The sequence below is a fragment of the Bidens hawaiensis genome, unplaced genomic scaffold (genome assembly GCF_021521415.1).
Source record: "Bidens hawaiensis isolate Kalapana, Puna unplaced genomic scaffold, B.hawaiensis_p1.1 tig00419365_1, whole genome shotgun sequence".
Taxonomy (NCBI): domain Eukaryota; kingdom Viridiplantae; phylum Streptophyta; class Magnoliopsida; order Asterales; family Asteraceae; genus Bidens; species Bidens hawaiensis.
The window spans coordinates 773,156-790,340 of NW_027504836.1; the positions used below are offsets into that span (position 1 = coordinate 773,156).

Genomic DNA, 17,185 nt, shown 5'->3' on the forward strand with positions numbered 1-17,185 from the left:
CAACATGCGCGATCGACTGGCCGGTATAGTTCACTCTAGACAATAATAATATTCTAAGTAACATTTTTGCTTCAAATATAGCTATATATTGAAATAAACTATTACAACTTATTTTATGCCTGAATCATTTAGAGTTGATATGATGAATACCAAACGACACAACCCATTACACATGTAGGCCTACAGTTTACACTCGTACATCATTAACCACTCGTTCTTGATCTCTGAAGTAAATAAATTTGTTTCGAACCTCCATCATTCGGGTTGATGTTTATTTTTTCTCTTGTCGTCTTTCTAATAATCTAATGAATGTACCATTCTTGTGGCCACAACTCACAAGTTACTCCATGCCACAATGTTTTGGAAGCTTCTCCCATCACCCAAAACCATAAATAATAGAATGTCGATTGGACATTTTTGGGCCTAGAGCCCACAACTCAATAACTTAGTTTTGTCACAATGTGAATCTAATAAGATGACCACGGAACGCGAATGAGTTTTTTTTAGTGGGATCCATTTTTTTTATTGTACATAATTTTTAGAAGCAAAATTTAAATTTTCAGGTCGGTCATCATTCGGGTATGGTTAAGATGAAAAACACAATAAACTTTTTCAAACAGAAAATACAACCCCTAAACCCTTGTTTTGATGGAAAATTGGAAACTAGAACCGCGAGAACACTAATAACTTATTAGTAAATAAGTATGTGTAAGTAGCTTCACAATAGTGTATATACTTCATAAAAGCAATATATAATAATAATATTAAATAGCATCATATGAGCAGGGCCGTCTCCAAGAATTTAAATACCTTGACCGAGCCAAAATAAAAAGGCTCGTAGGTCTTAATGAAAATTATTTATTCGCTAATATAGATGGATAAAACTTTTATCAACCGATTTATTATAAGCAGAAATCTTTTTAAGCTTGTAATTATCTCATAAATCATTGCAAATAAACCTTATTTTTAACACCAAAAAACATATATATATATATGTAATATGTATAAAAAAGTTTGTGCCTTCGAAACTTATGTGCCCCAGCCGATGATGCAGCTCGCACACCCTCCGAGCCTCCTCTGCATATGAGTAAACTGAAAGAAATTATCTTATAATATATCTTTCTATATAATAAAAGAAGATCTTTGTGCCACGTGTCGTAACCAGGTTCTTTTGCTTACGTGTCCACACCAGGTTGAATTTACTATCGTGTCAAGCAAAGCAAAGAAGCTATCCATCCACTTGTTCAAGCTTCCTCTGAAAGTTTCTATCCTAAAGGAGGCGGGTTTATCAAGGCTATTCTCTTTCTTCAACTTGAACGTATTCAAATTTCAAACTGCCAGAAACCATTCATGAAACCCTAATATTCTCCACTACTAGAAGCATCCACGTTTTGATCAGATTATCTCTCTGAAATTAATACTTCAAATCCGCCATTGTTTGAGTCGATATGCCATCATCAACAGTTTAAATTCGATTGTTTTGACCGGCTACCACCACTACTGGAACATCACCGGCAAAGAAATGGCGAATTGGAGTGCTGACGATATGGAGAGCTCGTAGGAGGTAAACCTAACCCTAATTTTGCAACCAAATTTGATACATCTTCATCTTATTTGCGACTCGCATGTCCTTTTTGTTGCCAGTTGTATTGGAGATTATGCTGTGTATGTTAGGGTTTCAATTTAGCTTCAATCAAACGAAATCTATTGATGCATCTGAACCCATTGGTGATGAGAGCCTGGTTGAATGGGTATGCTTAAAATAAATTCATTGGTTTTCATCATCATATACTTTTAGACCCAACCTCCTCTGAATCAAGCACTTGAAGACCAAGATTTTGATGAATTGGCATATCCAAGGCTGGGAAAGAACTACGTTACAGGTAGAATTCATGCTTCAATACTTGTTTCTAACTCATTTTTGTTGTATAAACTACATTTACTTTGTTATATTAAAATAATTGTTGTTACTAATGAGTCTTTGTTCCTTGTTTATAATATTAGTTCAATTTTAGTCTTTACAAAATTTTTGGAAAAACTTTTTATCCACTCAAGTGATTTAGTATAACCACTGTAGTAGCGAACCATTTATTGGAGTTTAATTTTATTCCTATCAATTTTGTTAGGTAATATGATCTTTATGAATCACTTATTATTATTACTCAGTAAAATCATCACAAATGTGAAATGCAATTTTATGATGTAGATTTGGTACACAAGTATACAAGTGCAAGATTTGGTGAAGGTAACATGTTGAATGATGAAGAGTCAAAGTTACTTACGGGTAGTTAAAATTTAAATTTAACCACATCAGGATTTAATTACCATCATTATATAAGTATAATTCTTTTCAAGAATAATGTATGTTTTGTATATTCTGTATTCATACAAGTAAATAAATAATATTTGCAAAGCTTTTGAATGGGAAGTGTCAACAATCTTTGTTTATGGTGTCCAAGATTGGATTAATTATCAACTTGCGATAGATGAACGGAAAAAACATGTATGTTCCGTGTGAAGCCATAACAGTCCCAAAGGTACATCTTCATAATCATCTTTATGGTTGGTTGACCGTTAACTTTTTGGATTTTACTTATGCTTATGTGGTAAGAAAACATATTGACCTAGGTTTGACTAATGTCATTGCAGGCTGGTCATTTTGTGTTTCTAGACAATGCAAAACAGATTTCAGTCGGTTATGTTATAACTTATACACTTGTAGCAGATTTCTTTCATCAGATCCTAATAGTTATCCTTTATCGAAAGTTGTTATTTCAATTTAGTATCATTTGTTTAGATTATGTACATAAATTGATCCGAGTAAATTAGTTAAAAGTTGTCACAATTTGTATTTTAAATGATGTCTTGGTTAAGTGGATCTCAATCTTTAATTAAGTAGATAATAATATAGCTTATACTATTGTATAAACTTTTGGAATAACATGTATGCTTTGCCAACCAAACATGCACTTTATGAGTTAATGATGTATACATCTTTTATTGTTGTCTTTTTTTGTATAAGTTTTTCCTAAGTGTATTGAATAGATTTCAATTATACAGATTTCAATTATACATCAGATCTTAATGATGAGTTTCCACTCGCAAAGGTCCTTATACATTCTTTTTAGAGTGAAAGGATAATATTATGCATATGGTATATGCTGCAAATTAATGTAGATTCACCATAAATGTTTCATTTGTTTGTCATTTATATACCAAACATTAATTGACTTTTGAACCTTGAGTATTATGGTTGCTGTTCGGTATTGATATCGCGTGGGTATGGAACATGGTTAAAAGACTACGGTCATGGTGCATTTAAGTTTGTTAGGCCTAATTAACAATCATGGTTTGGATAAATGAGATGGGTTATGGGTTATGAAAGTAGTAAACTGATATGGGCATGGGACATGGGTTGTGGCTATGAAAGTAGTAAACTGATATGGGCTTGGTCGTTTGTATTCGGGCCAAGAAACATAATTCAGTTTTTATTTTGACCAAGACTTGTATGGAATAAACTTATTAAGTTATTTTATATTTTGAATTTGGTATTTTACTTTGTAAGTTGACTTTTAAATATGATACATTATTATAAACTTTTCTTAATTACGTAACTATTTATACGCAACCTCGTCAATGACAATCACTATTAAGAGTTGGGTTGTTTTATAAAAAACATTTTTTACAAAATGACAATTATAAAAAAACCAGTTTTTTACATAATCATTCAAGTTGCATGTAAGTTTGATTTTTCAAGTTTCATAAATTGTATTTATTAATATGTTTTAAGAAATTATTTTTTTAACCCGTGTAACACACGGGTATATAGACTAGTACTATATATGTCACAAGAATAACATAAAACAAACAATTATTGCTTCACCAACATATATCAATAATACAGTAATACTCATAACAAAATTACAATTAATTAAAAAAAGTGAGCAGAGAAGATACACCGGTCTTTAAAAGTAGAAAGAATAAAGAGGACATTTCTTGAATTTTTCAGTGCATTTAATGTATAAAAGATAGTTTGGCACTTCCGCGTCTGAATGGGATGTGTTCCGTGCATGTTTGAGTTTATTAAAAAAAAAACCTAGTTTCATATATTTTAAAAATAAAACAAAATTGACGGATGATACGAGACTTGAACATATGAACTCCTTATTAGCAAACATAAGGACTTATCAGAGCAGCCTAATAAAGATTAACACAATTTGACTAGAGTACTAGCACATGTTGTTAAAGATTGTATTCCTTAATTAAGAGGTTAGGGATTCTATGATTTTATTAATGATTTGTGTCGATTTGTGTGTGTTCGAGTTATGGTTAAAACCTAAATGTGCATGTGTGCGGTTACAATGTGAGATTGTGTATTCGACTTAGTACCGAATGTAAAAGGTTGTATGCATGATGCATCTAACGATGACCGGACATCAATAGACGCTTGATTTTTAATTTCTATGATGTGCTTACGTACGGTGGTTTATCAAACCTGGTTTGAACCTATAGTACTACAATATGTAATAATATAATATATAACCATGGAACCCTTAAAATAATTTATTTTTTGCTTTCTAAAACAACCAATTAAATACAACTTTAAGTTGTTTCTCCAATTTTCTTTTTTTGGAACAACTTTTAATAAAACAAAATTAGCAAAAGCTAGGAAAGAAAAACAAAACAAGTACATTACAGGAAGAGAGTTTTTAAGCTACTCGATCCAACTAATAATGTTTTTTACGATTTTGATGCACCATATTTTTTAATTTTTTTCATTTTTAACACTTATATCAGTTTTTTATGTCTTTAATATCAAGTTATTGTACCACCATTTTTACATAAAGCAACAAACATAAGGCTTTAGATATAGTTACGTATATACTATCACTAACCACCAAGATACAATTGTTGCAAAGATAACAGCCAATTAACTATTTGTATATGCATCTTAAACTCTTAATGTTAGTAAACTTATGAACTCGTTCCTTGATCGTTAAGATGTGTTTATTATTTTAACGTTTTGAATTATATTTTTTATTCCGAATTTTAAACCCTCCTAATTGATTTATGGCAAGATATATCCAACCATTACTCTTTACCACTTTGAGTACAAGTACTCGCACACTTCTTTCCACAATTGGTATATCCCATGCCATTAAAGGAATAAACACGCATCAACTTAAAAGAGAGTAATCATTATCAGACACTTGCAACCAAAATTAGTTCCAAGTTATCATCGTCTGGTAAATCAGTTGATGGGACATGTTCCAAACTACATAGTACATAATATCTAACCTAACTAAAGATGATAAAAATCCAAACCTTATACAAACTCGATCTTATGATCTTGCTCAATACTGGAAGTTAGAACTAAATGTTGAAGTCATATATGCCTAATTTCGTACTTAATTGAGATGCATTTGTCGATGAATAACTTCCTCCTAAAATTGCTTAGTAGAACTTAAAATACTAGATTTGTTTTTCAATTTGACTATTTATAATAATTTAATTGTTTATGTAAACCTTTACGAAAACACTGTGCTTTTAAAAATATAATATTTTGTGTTATGTAAGTAATTAACACAAAATATAATTTATAATTTAATTGTTTATGTAAACCTATACAAAAAACATTGTACTTTTAAAACTAATTTATTTTGTGTTACGTAAGTAACTAACACAAAATATAATAACGGGTTAAAATGTAGACTTATTATATCTATTTTTGAAAGTTAAAATGTTATAATCATGATTTTTGTAACATACGGTTATTAAACTATTCAAGCTCATTTGATCAAAGGTGGTGTAGTCTAGAAATATAATGTGATCATTTTATCACAATACGTCCAAAATACAAAACATTCGGGCTTATTTGATTAAAGGACAAGGTGTCTTATAAAGAGTAAAATGATGTACTATAGATTATACGTTTTCTTCAAGTGTTTGACAGTTCTAGTCTCATGGTAGACATGATTCTAGATTTCAGAGTAGGTTTATATGATGCGTGAGTTAGCCATTCTAAAAAATATAAAAACTTGAACAAACTTATAAAAAATATTGTAGTTCTCCGAAAAGCGAAACCAGTACGAGTCGATTTGTATTAAAAGTAATATTATAAAGAAAAAAAATACTAAAGTACTTAATTACATATCTAAAATAAAGTAATATACCATAAGGTTAGTCATTGTGGGAAGGTAAGAGTCAGCGTTCTGTTGAGGTGGTTGCCTAACGCCGGAGATATCAGGCCGCGACATTAAAGGCCCAACGCTATGGGTGGCCGTTAACACGTTAACGAGCGTCGAGCATAAAAAAGGTGGGGGTCCACCGCATTTCAGCGAATCATATTTTTCATGTTAATTTTTTCTTATGTTTTTTAATATTTAGTTAAACCACAGTGCATTTGTTAAAGAGTGATTTGATTAACGCTTATTGCCTACGTGATATTGACGTGACGCTTTAGCTAACTCAACCATAACACATAACGTAATCATTGATTGCTTGATTAGATCAAACCGACATTTTAACTTTTAAAGACACACTATATCACACGTTTCATGGACACAAGCACAACACATGTTACTAGAACATCACATTTATATAATTTCATGACAATAACATTTGCGATTAGTCACCTCTTGAGAGTTCTTGGTGCCGTGTGTGGTCATCCTTTAAACTAGGTTCATGTCATATAAATAAAGCCATAGGATAGTGGGGGTTAAAATTGACAACACGTGATGGTTATCATCATATGATACGATGAGTCCAACGATGGGACTTGTGTATGTGCACATTTGGCATTAAGTCCTTAATTATAGTTGACATCGACCTGAACCATATCACATAAAATGAACACTCCCCTTGGGGTTAAACACACAACTCATTTCACAAGAACCTCTGGTCCAATGACACTGATGTGATAGTTAAGGCATGTCAAACATGTAGTGTCAAAATCAGTATGAACGTTTGATATAATGTCTTAGGACGGCTCACCCGGATATTAAGAGTAGTTCCAAACGCTGTTAAAAAGAAGCAATAACTTTGTAATCAAGTATGTTGAACGAGAGCACTAACATCAAGGTTGGCCCATAGAAGGGGCGAGGTTGGTGACTGCCGAGAGTCTTACGTATATGTTGTTGATAATTTTATCTAACTATCTATACAATTGACTACCATGAAATATGACGTGTCATTCTCAGGTTGTCCCCCAATTCTCTAGAGCCAACAGATTGCTTGATTTTTAAATGGAGGCTTTTTATGCATTTGACCCGAAAATCGCGGGTATGGGTCTTACCAAACCCAGATAGTCTTTAAATGGGTTATAACATCTAATTTATTTGTGAAACTCTTTCATAATCAAACAATAATTTTCGCGGGTCATGGGTTTCCCCAAACCCGGATTACCCTTAAACGGGTTATAACATCTCATTTATTTGTGAAATAACCCCTTAATCATCAAAGAATAATTTTCACGGGTTATGAGTCTTATCAAACCCTAATAGCTCTCAAATGGGTTACAAAATCTTATTTATTGGTAAATACTTTCATCCTCAAACATTAATTTAATTTATTTTCTTTACATGCTCTCCGTTGTTGGTATATCATCTCTATCGCCGGTTAACTTCTGATACTACCCGTCATCGTCAACTACATTAACGTCCCATTTTTCATTAGACAAATATATGTGTTCATGTTTGTTCATTTAAAAAAATCAACATGTTCGTGTTCGTGTATTTTTGTTCGTTAAAATTCTAAAAAACCAACACATCTCAATTGAACTTACCCAAACGCAAAAAAACATAATAACAAACTAATATATATGTATTAAATTAAAACAAACTACGTTAATATATAAAATAAATCATCATAAAATAGCAAAACGATTAAAAACAAAAACTTAAATAAACTCCCGTAACACAAGAGGATAAAACTAGTTTTGAAATAAAAGCTTACTTAGGTGTTATTATTTGCAATGGAAAGAAAGTTGGTCTATAAAACTCACTAATTCGTTTCAATTTAAACTCGCACTGAGAGTTACTACACATGCATTACACGCCTATGTTGGTGTAAACTAATCGTGAATTACATTGATGATGATGACCCTCTATTTTGACTTATTTTAAACCGACTGTGCGTTTATTTTGACTCACATATATTCCACGTGTCTTTCCAATTCGGTGCAAAATAGTCCTTTATAGAGGCGCACCGTAACAGAACACCAATCCCGCTAAAGTGCGCCGCTAGGGTTGTTATTATTCTGTTACAAACAATCACACCATGCTTACTTCCAACAACAAGCTATTTTTCTCATCAACCACCATTGCTCTAATTCTAATCACATACGTCTTGTTGTTGTTGTTGTTAAATGTTCGATTTCCGTCAAATAATAATCACTCCGGTGATGGTGATAATAACGTGGAGCATATTCCGATCAACGGAGGTGCGGTTGGACCGGAGAGCTTCGATTTCAATCCGGTCGATGGTTCGGGGCAGTTCACGGGCGTTTCGGACGGTCGGATTGTTAAGTTGATTGAGAGTGAAGGTCGGTGGAGTGATTTTGCTGTTACGTCGTCGTACAGGTGAGTGAATTCATATTATTTGTTGATTCGAATTGTGGTTGTATATTGTGATTTGTTACTTGGAGTGTGTGTTTTCTTGTTTTTAACGGATTGCTAGTGTTCAATTGTTCGTTCATCTGAGTCTGAAATGCTCAAGATCAGCTCGTTTTGATTTACAAGCGCATGAGCTTTCTCTGTAAAGCTCAAGCTTGACTTATGAGTTGTCTTTTCAAGCTTGAGCTTGGCTAGGGCACAGAACGTTCACTATTTGTTACTTACTTGTATATATGTTAACTAAAGCTCCGCGTGCAATGTAAAATCAGTATAGGTAAGTTTAAAAGAGTTAAAACTTAAAAATACTCTAGATTTGTTAAGGCCCAATGAGATCGATCGTCCTATTTTACCTTACACAAGTGTAAAATAGTTGAGCTCAGGCTCGACTATGCTCGTGCTCTTCAAGCTTGAGCTTGGTTTGGACTCAAATCATTTATTATTTGTTAATTAGTTTATATATATTTTTAGTTATTTTTATATATTTTGAAAAAAGAATCTTAACGAGGCTAAGCTTGGCTTGATATCACGTGTAGTGCCGTAAACGAGCCAAATGTCACTCGTCCCCGGCTGTGCAATGTGAAATTAGTAGATGAATGGACATGAACAAACTTTCTTTCTTTTAACTGAATGAATGTTTGAATGCACGTCCGGTTCATTTATTTACACATGTCCGTCTACATGTTTACTCAAAAGACTTAAATTTTAAATGCTTTTTAAATCATCAATCCAAATCTTACTAGTGACATTTAGATTTTAGTTTGGAAATTGTTGTATACTTTTAGCTTCTCTCTCTCTCTCTCTCTCTTTGTTTGTTTAATTTGTTTGTGTTTGTTATGTTCATTTAGTACGTTTAGAGTATTATTGAACGAACATTACGAATATGAACATGTTCACATAATGAGCATACATGAACATGAAAGTCTGTTAGTTTAAGTGTTTCGTGTTAATTTATTTGTTTGATTAGACCTAAAACATGGAAAGTACAAACATATAAATTTATGTTCGTTCAAATCATTTACATATGCAAACATCTCTGATTGTTGGTAGCTTTAAGCTGGTTTAATTTATTTGATTTGATCTGATATTTTATACAACACAAGGATAAAGTGCAACCCTAATCGACCTACATTCAATATGTGAATCAGAATTGATTTATACCAACCAAACGTACCATTAGTCAAACAATATGTTCTTTCATTAAATCAAACATAACTTTTTCAATAAAGTGATAAATGCATTGAAATACATGATATCTAAATATACATTTATTTCTAATGATAGGGAGTCATGTGGTGGGCCAGAGATGGAGGATAAATGTGGACGTCCATTGGGCCTAAAGTTTGACAAAAACAGGGGTGTTTTGTACATTGCAGATGCATATTTTGGGCTACTTGCATTGGGCCCAAATGGTGGGCTAGCCACTTCACTAGTATCACAAGTTCAAGGCCTTCCATTATTATTCACCAACGCTCTAGATATTGATTACACCAATGGATTCATCTATTTTACAGATAACAGTCAGCTTTACACCCGCAGGTATGTTTATTTGTGTGTTAACTCGCTACAAGATAGTCGGGTTTGTAATATTTAAGACTTACAAACAGTAGATAACTCTCCCGCGTTTATATAGGTTTACTCTAAACGGTTGCAGGTTGAATCTACAAGCACATAGCTAATTAATAAGCTGTGTACGGGTAAACCTGAAGGGTTCACATATTGATCTGCTTAACCTGTTTAATTTTATACATTTTTTTAAGATATTTGGCCATTTAAAGTGAAATGGAACATTAGGTTATTCTATTTGCACCAACATTTTTACTAATGTATCAAGTGTTGGAACTTTGATTTATATACACACACAAATAATATAAAATGTTTTATTAAAAAAACGAATATGGCTTTGCATGTGCTTATGTTTATCCACATTTCGATTTAAGTTTTTTAAGAAACAGAGTGGTATAAATTATAAAATTTGTTGGTTGGTATATTTGATACGGCTAAGTTTTTTTTAAAATTTATATAGGAGCGTAGATAAAAAACACGTCTCAAGGCCATATTCATTAAAAAAAACTCTTTGTATTAAAGGCTGTAAACGAAAATCAAACTTATATATTAACTAAAGTCTGGTCACTTAATGTTGATGTAAATTATATTATTACTGCATTAATATGCACACAAAAATAAATAAATAAAACAAAATCCCGATTAAATGGGTCGTGTTCTTCTAAATATGGGAAAATTGATTCATATTGTGGTCGAGTGTATGCGTCAGATTCAATTTTCCGATTCGTGTCGGATCTACCCTTCAACTCTTGGGATTGATCTATTTAAAAGTATAATAATATGTTTAAATTTCAAGAAGTGCAATATTTTCTTTCTTACTCCTTGCTGGGATCACTTGCTTGTCGTACTAACTGGTGATAAAACAGGACGTTTACTAAAATACAATCTTGAAACCAAAGAGGTGACCGTTGTACTCCATAACCTCATGTTCCCAAATGGTGTGGCATTAAGTAAAGATGGTAATTTTTTTCTCGTGGTAGAGACAACAAATTGTAGAGTTTTGGGACTTTGGCTTAAAACACCAAAAGCCGGGACACTAGAAGTATTTACCGATCTTCCAGGGTACCCAGACAATATAAAAATAACCGAGAATGGTGAATTTTGGGTGGGAATGTATTCAAGAAAGAAAGAAGCTTTAAGATGGATTCACTCAGTTCCTTGTATTGCAAATATCTTGGGTAAGCTTCCATTTTTTATTGTTAGATTGAGTTCATACATTGTTGGCAAACTAGGGGGTGAAGGATTGGCAGCAAAGTTGGGGCTAGATGGTGACATATTGACAATCTTGGAGGATGTAAATGGTAAAACATGGAAATATGCTAGTGAAGTGATTGAGAGAGATGGGTATTTGTGGATTGGTTCTGTGGAAAACCCTTTTGCAGTCAAAATGAAAATACAATAATAAAGGAACAAAGAAAGAACATACAAATCACTACATAAATGTTATATGTAGAAATAGAATAAAATGCAAGTTTCATTTGTTTTCCAATTGAAATCACACATTTTTATTGTTATTATTTGTTATATAAACGTATTATACTATACTTGTTTAATGAGAAAAAGGGTTGTGTCGGGATTAAAATCTTCTCAGTTCTATGTAATTAAGTTGCAGAATCGGTTTAGTTCGAACACTCGTTTAACAATCCCAAATTCCGAATCGACTATGCAAATGTGTTTTGATTGCGTCATGCTATAATATATCCCAACAGGTTGTGGTATCTTCCCATTGATAAGAACATTTAATCTGAAATTGCTATATTTTATCTCTATATTTTGGGTCCTTGCACCAAAACAAGGTTAATATACCTGTTTAATAAGTATGACTTGATTTTAGACTCACATTCATTGCACTTTAGACCTGTGTAATATTTAAGTCTTTATGAAACGTTAATTATTTAACTACAAGAACTTTATAAGTGACATGATAATAACATTGTTAAAAATAATAATGAAAAGTTAATACACCCAAAATGAGACTCACTTATAAAGCCTTATATTATAACTCAAGATCAAGAGCTTGCTTCATTATTTCACCAAATAAACATATACTTAGGGATTAGCCACGAACCCGGCCAGTGGTCACCAAACTCAACGAGAGCATCAAATCTCATTATTTAAGCTCAATGTACGAATTTAGGTCTAACCTACTTGATTGAGGCTCTTGTCTCTTAGACAGGCAGTCATGGGTGCAAATCCAGGCATGGGACTATAGTAACATATTAGTTTGGAGTACGTAGTGTAGGAGTGGGGGGTATGGTAGATTGCCGCTAAAAAGTAGTCTTAGAAACTTAAATTTACTAATCATTTAATTAAGAGTCAACAAGTGAGTTCAAGAACATACATCGAAGGGAGTTTGTGAGCTACTAACCAGTAACAACTCAACACTTAATTAGTTGACTCTTATTTAATTATCTTGGATTTATCAATTTGGCCCACTGGTGGGTACAATTTGAAAGGCGGGTCAGTGGGCCCTAGAAGATGACCAAACGAAAAAACTTTAACGGCCAACCGCCGGCATAAATGAGTTCAAGAGCGCTTGTTTGATAATTATTTGATGTTTAATATCATTTACTTTTTCTATTAGCTAAGTTAATATAGTCATTAAAGAATATTATTATAAACTTTTTTTTAATTTAATTATTTATCTAAATTTCGGAGGACAAGAGCTCCTCCAACCCCATTTTATTTCCCGAGCTCTTCCGCTCTCCACAAATATACTCTTAAGACGTGGGTTGCTTCCCGACTCAGCTTCCGATTACCACCTCCCAAAGGCCATGAGGAAGTGTATAGAGTGGTGCTAATTGTCACCTTCACTCTCAATATCCCCCTTCCATGAGCATAAGGACCTTACTTAGACCATGCGGTATGGATAAGGGAAGGCCATTGGGGATGTTGACATTGGCGAAGGATAGTGGGGCCAGGGTGACCTGGCCCCTCCGTTTTTTGCGTAGTGGTGTAAATTTACTCGTTTTCGTCTGACATTTTTTATACGTAGTGTAAATTTACCCGTTTTCAACCGAAAATTTGATCCTGGCCTCCTACGTTCACGGTTTTTTTAATGCGTATTTTCGTCCGGCCCCCTCGACATCTTCAGCAATGGATGTTGATGTGGTTCCAATGAGACCATTGGAACACCACGCCCCCTCTCCCTTGGTCATGTTGATCATTAGCCCACTCTCCCAAACATAATTTTTGTTTTTTTTCCTTTTTCCTTTTCATTTATATTGAATTTATATAGGTTTTTAAATAATATAAATAAATGTATTAATGGAGAATGATGTATAACATAGGTTGAGCAATGAGGTTGAATAATGGAGGAAAAGCTGAGGCATTGCTCACGTGACGAATAATGGAAAATAAAAGGAATGACCCACAACGGATGGCCTTAGGGTTGAGGTGTCATCTTTTACTATCACGTTTCCATCGTTCCCTATCTCCCTCCATATTAATGTCACATCTAGTTAAAATCAAGCCAAAACGAAAACAAACTAGTTTGATTCGACTCTTCTTGTTTTTAGTTATATGTCACAATTCAAGATTAGAAAGAAAAAAAAACACACACACATACACATTTATACTTTGATTCAAGTTAAGCAGATTGCTACATTTTATTATACCCACCATGATATTTGTTAAAGACGACTAAGCGGATTGCTACATTTACACTCCTAAATATATTGTTTTAAACCCACTTTATAGCCATCTCTATCTCTACTTGTTATAAAGAATCCCTACTTGTTAGTTTATTTAACATTGTAATTTATTCCACTATTAAAAAAATGACAAACCACTCGGATGATATATTCCCGTGGAGCAATTGCCATACACAAGTTTTTGGTTAGCATCTCTATTGCAAAGTGTGCATCGCATGTGGCATGCACACCTTTTTTATATTTTAATCTGCAATAGCCACATGCCAAAGTGAGTCATAGTATTTTAAAGGCTATATTTATATAAAGAAACTATGGTGTAATATAGTAAACTTCAACTCATAGCAAATTATATATCTTTATTTCAAATGATAGAGACTGCTTCTAGAAAATCACAGTCCCAAAATGTTTTGTAAACAAATCTTTCTAACATCTAACTACAGATTCTATATAATAAGTTGAAGGACATAGTATTTATATAAATATCACAAATTTCAAATGATTACAAATATAAAATGGTTGTAAACAAGCAATAAGCAACGCTGCAACTCCCTATTAGAATGCAAAACCGATTATGCTGAAAATAAAGCTTTGGGTTCTAAAGGGGCGGAAATTTACTATGCACAACCTATATAATATCAGTATATTATTGTAAAATGGTTATAAATGAACAAGATGATGACGCTGGACATGATGGCAAGCAAGAAGATGAAGACATGAAGATAACCGAAAGATAGAGCTAGATATGATGCAATAAAAAAGCTTACAAAAGAGAAAACGATGCACCGGAGTTAACACATGTGAATATGAGACACTAAGAATGTGAGATATAAAAAGATATTACACTTTGATGAAAACAAATTTATAAAGAAGTTATGAGGCACCATGCTAAACACAAGCATAAAATTCCACACGATAAAAATTAAGAACATACACGAATTAAGAACACCAATCTTCTATTACTAACATAGGGTTCGCCCCACTCCAATGTTTACATGCATGTGACCGTATATATAGACCAATTAAGAGGGATTCAAATATTGTTTTCAACTGATGAACAGACATAAACTTTTACAAGTTTTACTTAACTACATCTTGACCGCTAGACTCTTAGATAATATGATTTCGACATCAAACTAACTATATATTTAAATTACACAATTGATTCTAAACTTTACAACAAACTTGATCACACAATTAAGGCTAACACACCATAGTAATAAAATTAGTCTAGAATTTTCCCTTAATTTGTTAAAGCACCTAGATCTCTTCCTACCCTTTACTCGTATTCTCATAGAACATAACCAAAACATATATTCTCATAAAGAACAGGCAAAATAATAATTAGAATTTTCTTTTAATGGGCTAGCAAGTAATGGTTTATTAAATGTGAATAAAACGAATACAGTCCTCTCAACTAATTAACTGACGTCCACAAATTAGCTGATAATATTTATGCATTAAACTAACAAATTATTCTGTCATTAATTGATATATATATATGTCACTTTTAAAATTTTTAATCTTATCAACAGAGTTTAATAATGCAAGTGGATATGCTTATATAGGTGAACCATATATAAATACACCAACTTATCATCCTCCCTTCTAAACAACAAGCAACAAGAGTCATTCCTAAACTAACATAAATAGAAATAAAAGATTGTAAACATGCTAGCACTATCTCCTCCATTGTTTTCAACCACCTATGGATGGCCCTTGGAGGATAATCTCATTGCCAACAATCTTCCATATGATTGCAATGAAGCAAACTCATATGGTCCACTTCCTGATATTCAAATACATGATCAAATCAAAGCATACATATGTACCAGGATATTCCAATTCTTCTGGTGGAGCTGCAAATAGTGGAAGCGGAGACAATATGACGGTGGAAAGAAAGATCAATCACAACGCAAGTGAAAGAGTTCGCCGTAAGAAGGTTAACGAGTTGTATGCGTTTCTTCGCTCATTGCTACCCGTTTCAAGTGATCAAAAGGTACTTATCCCCATTATATTTTCTAATACCTTCTTTACTTGAATACACCATAAAGCTATGACTTGTAATTTAATTTGTCATCCAATACTATACTTTGAGCATTAGTATATGATCCAATTAATATGACTTGTAATTTAATTTGTCATCCAATACTATACTTTGAGCATTAGTTAATTATGATCCAATTAATATGAATTTGGAACTACACAATTGTGAATATTATTCCCTTTTGAATTTTGTAAATTAGTTGTATAACAGAAAAAAAGATATGCTATGTTTTCCCCTAATCATGCTAGTATTTTGTTTTTCTTTTCGTGATGGAACAAAAGTCATAAATAATTACATTTTGCAACAGAAAAAAATAAGCATTCCTGGGACGGTATCGCGTGCACTGAAATACATACCCGAACTACAAAAAGAAGTGGAGACACTAAAACGCAAAAAAGAAAAATTATCGTCGTATTCAACATCAACAACTGATACAAGGCAAGAACATCTTGGCATCAAGAAACGAAGTGTGAAAGTTTCAGTAAACATTTTAGGTGACAAAGAAGTTGTCGTTCAACTGATTTCGTCAACGGATTGTATGAGCAAGAACAAGAAGATTCACTTATTGTCTAACGTTTTGGAGTACTTAGAGCAGGATGAAGATGGACTTGTTTTGAAAAACGCTACGAGCTTTAAAGGTTTAGGAGAAGGGACATTATTAAGCACTTTGCATCTTCAGGTACATATTTTAAATATTGATAATAATTTAGACAAGCAAACTTCATATAGTATATATGTATTGACATTTTGTGAAAATAATTATGGTACTTTATTGTGTTTATAGGTGCGAGTGGATCACAAAATAGAGGCCGAAATGTTGAACGAGAAGCTCCACGCTTTCTATCAATGATTATATGAACTTAGAGCTGTTATTGACACACTATAGATATAATGTCAAGTAATCAGCAGGCATATCTCAGTCTACCATCCTTAGCAGTCGGAATCATGGCGGCAAAAGTTGTACATATATTCTGGTATCCATGGGTAATTAAGATCCCTGGAAATTGCCAGAATTTTTTGTTGTAACGTGATCTTCATATAATATACATGCTATTAGTGCTATTGCTCAATGTACATATATATATGAAATGTTTTTTTCTCTTTTTTTTCACACTACAAAAAAAATGCCATACAGTGACACAGAAAAAGTGTCATTAAAAATTGAAAAAGTGCCCCTAAAGACCGTTATGTGCAGCACACAAAAAAATGACACTAGAAGCGGTGACGCTAAAGCCTTTTAGTGACACTTTACTAATCTGCCGCACAAAGTTTTTGGGTTTTTAGTGACACTTTTTTTCTTGCCACAATATAAC

At 32.8% G+C, this 17,185-nt stretch overlaps 1 protein-coding gene and 1 pseudogene across 2 annotated transcripts; both read left to right on the forward strand.

The window, feature by feature from the left end:
• Positions 1-8,189: 8,189 nt before the first annotated feature.
• Positions 8,190-11,719, forward strand: LOC143608407 (protein STRICTOSIDINE SYNTHASE-LIKE 10-like). The gene is made up of 3 exons (XM_077083456.1): positions 8,190-8,579; positions 9,894-10,147; positions 11,003-11,719. Exons 1-3 carry the CDS (start codon positions 8,278-8,280, stop codon positions 11,575-11,577), a joined length of 1,131 nt encoding a protein of 376 aa, XP_076939571.1. The 5' UTR covers positions 8,190-8,277; the 3' UTR covers positions 11,578-11,719.
• Positions 11,720-15,473: 3,754 nt separating this feature from the next.
• LOC143608397 (transcription factor ORG2-like) lies at positions 15,474-16,853 on the forward strand (annotated as a pseudogene). The gene is made up of 3 exons (XR_013149247.1): positions 15,474-15,824; positions 16,180-16,551; positions 16,657-16,853. The product of XR_013149247.1 is annotated as a transcription factor ORG2-like (transcript).
• The last annotated feature ends 332 nt before the right edge of the window (positions 16,854-17,185 follow it).

Bases quoted from the DNA above. Each gene is read 5' to 3' on its own strand.
- LOC143608407 (XM_077083456.1), top strand. From the start codon at position 8,278: ATGCTTACTTCCAACAACAAGCTATTTTTCTCATCAACCACCATTGCT. The intron at 8,580-9,893 runs GTGAGTGAATTC...TTCTAATGATAG, and splicing joins GCTGTTACGTCGTCGTACAG to GGAGTCATGTGGTGGGCCAG. The intron at 10,148-11,002 runs GGTATGTTTATT...TTACTCCTTGCT, and splicing joins CAGTCAGCTTTACACCCGCA to GGGATCACTTGCTTGTCGTA.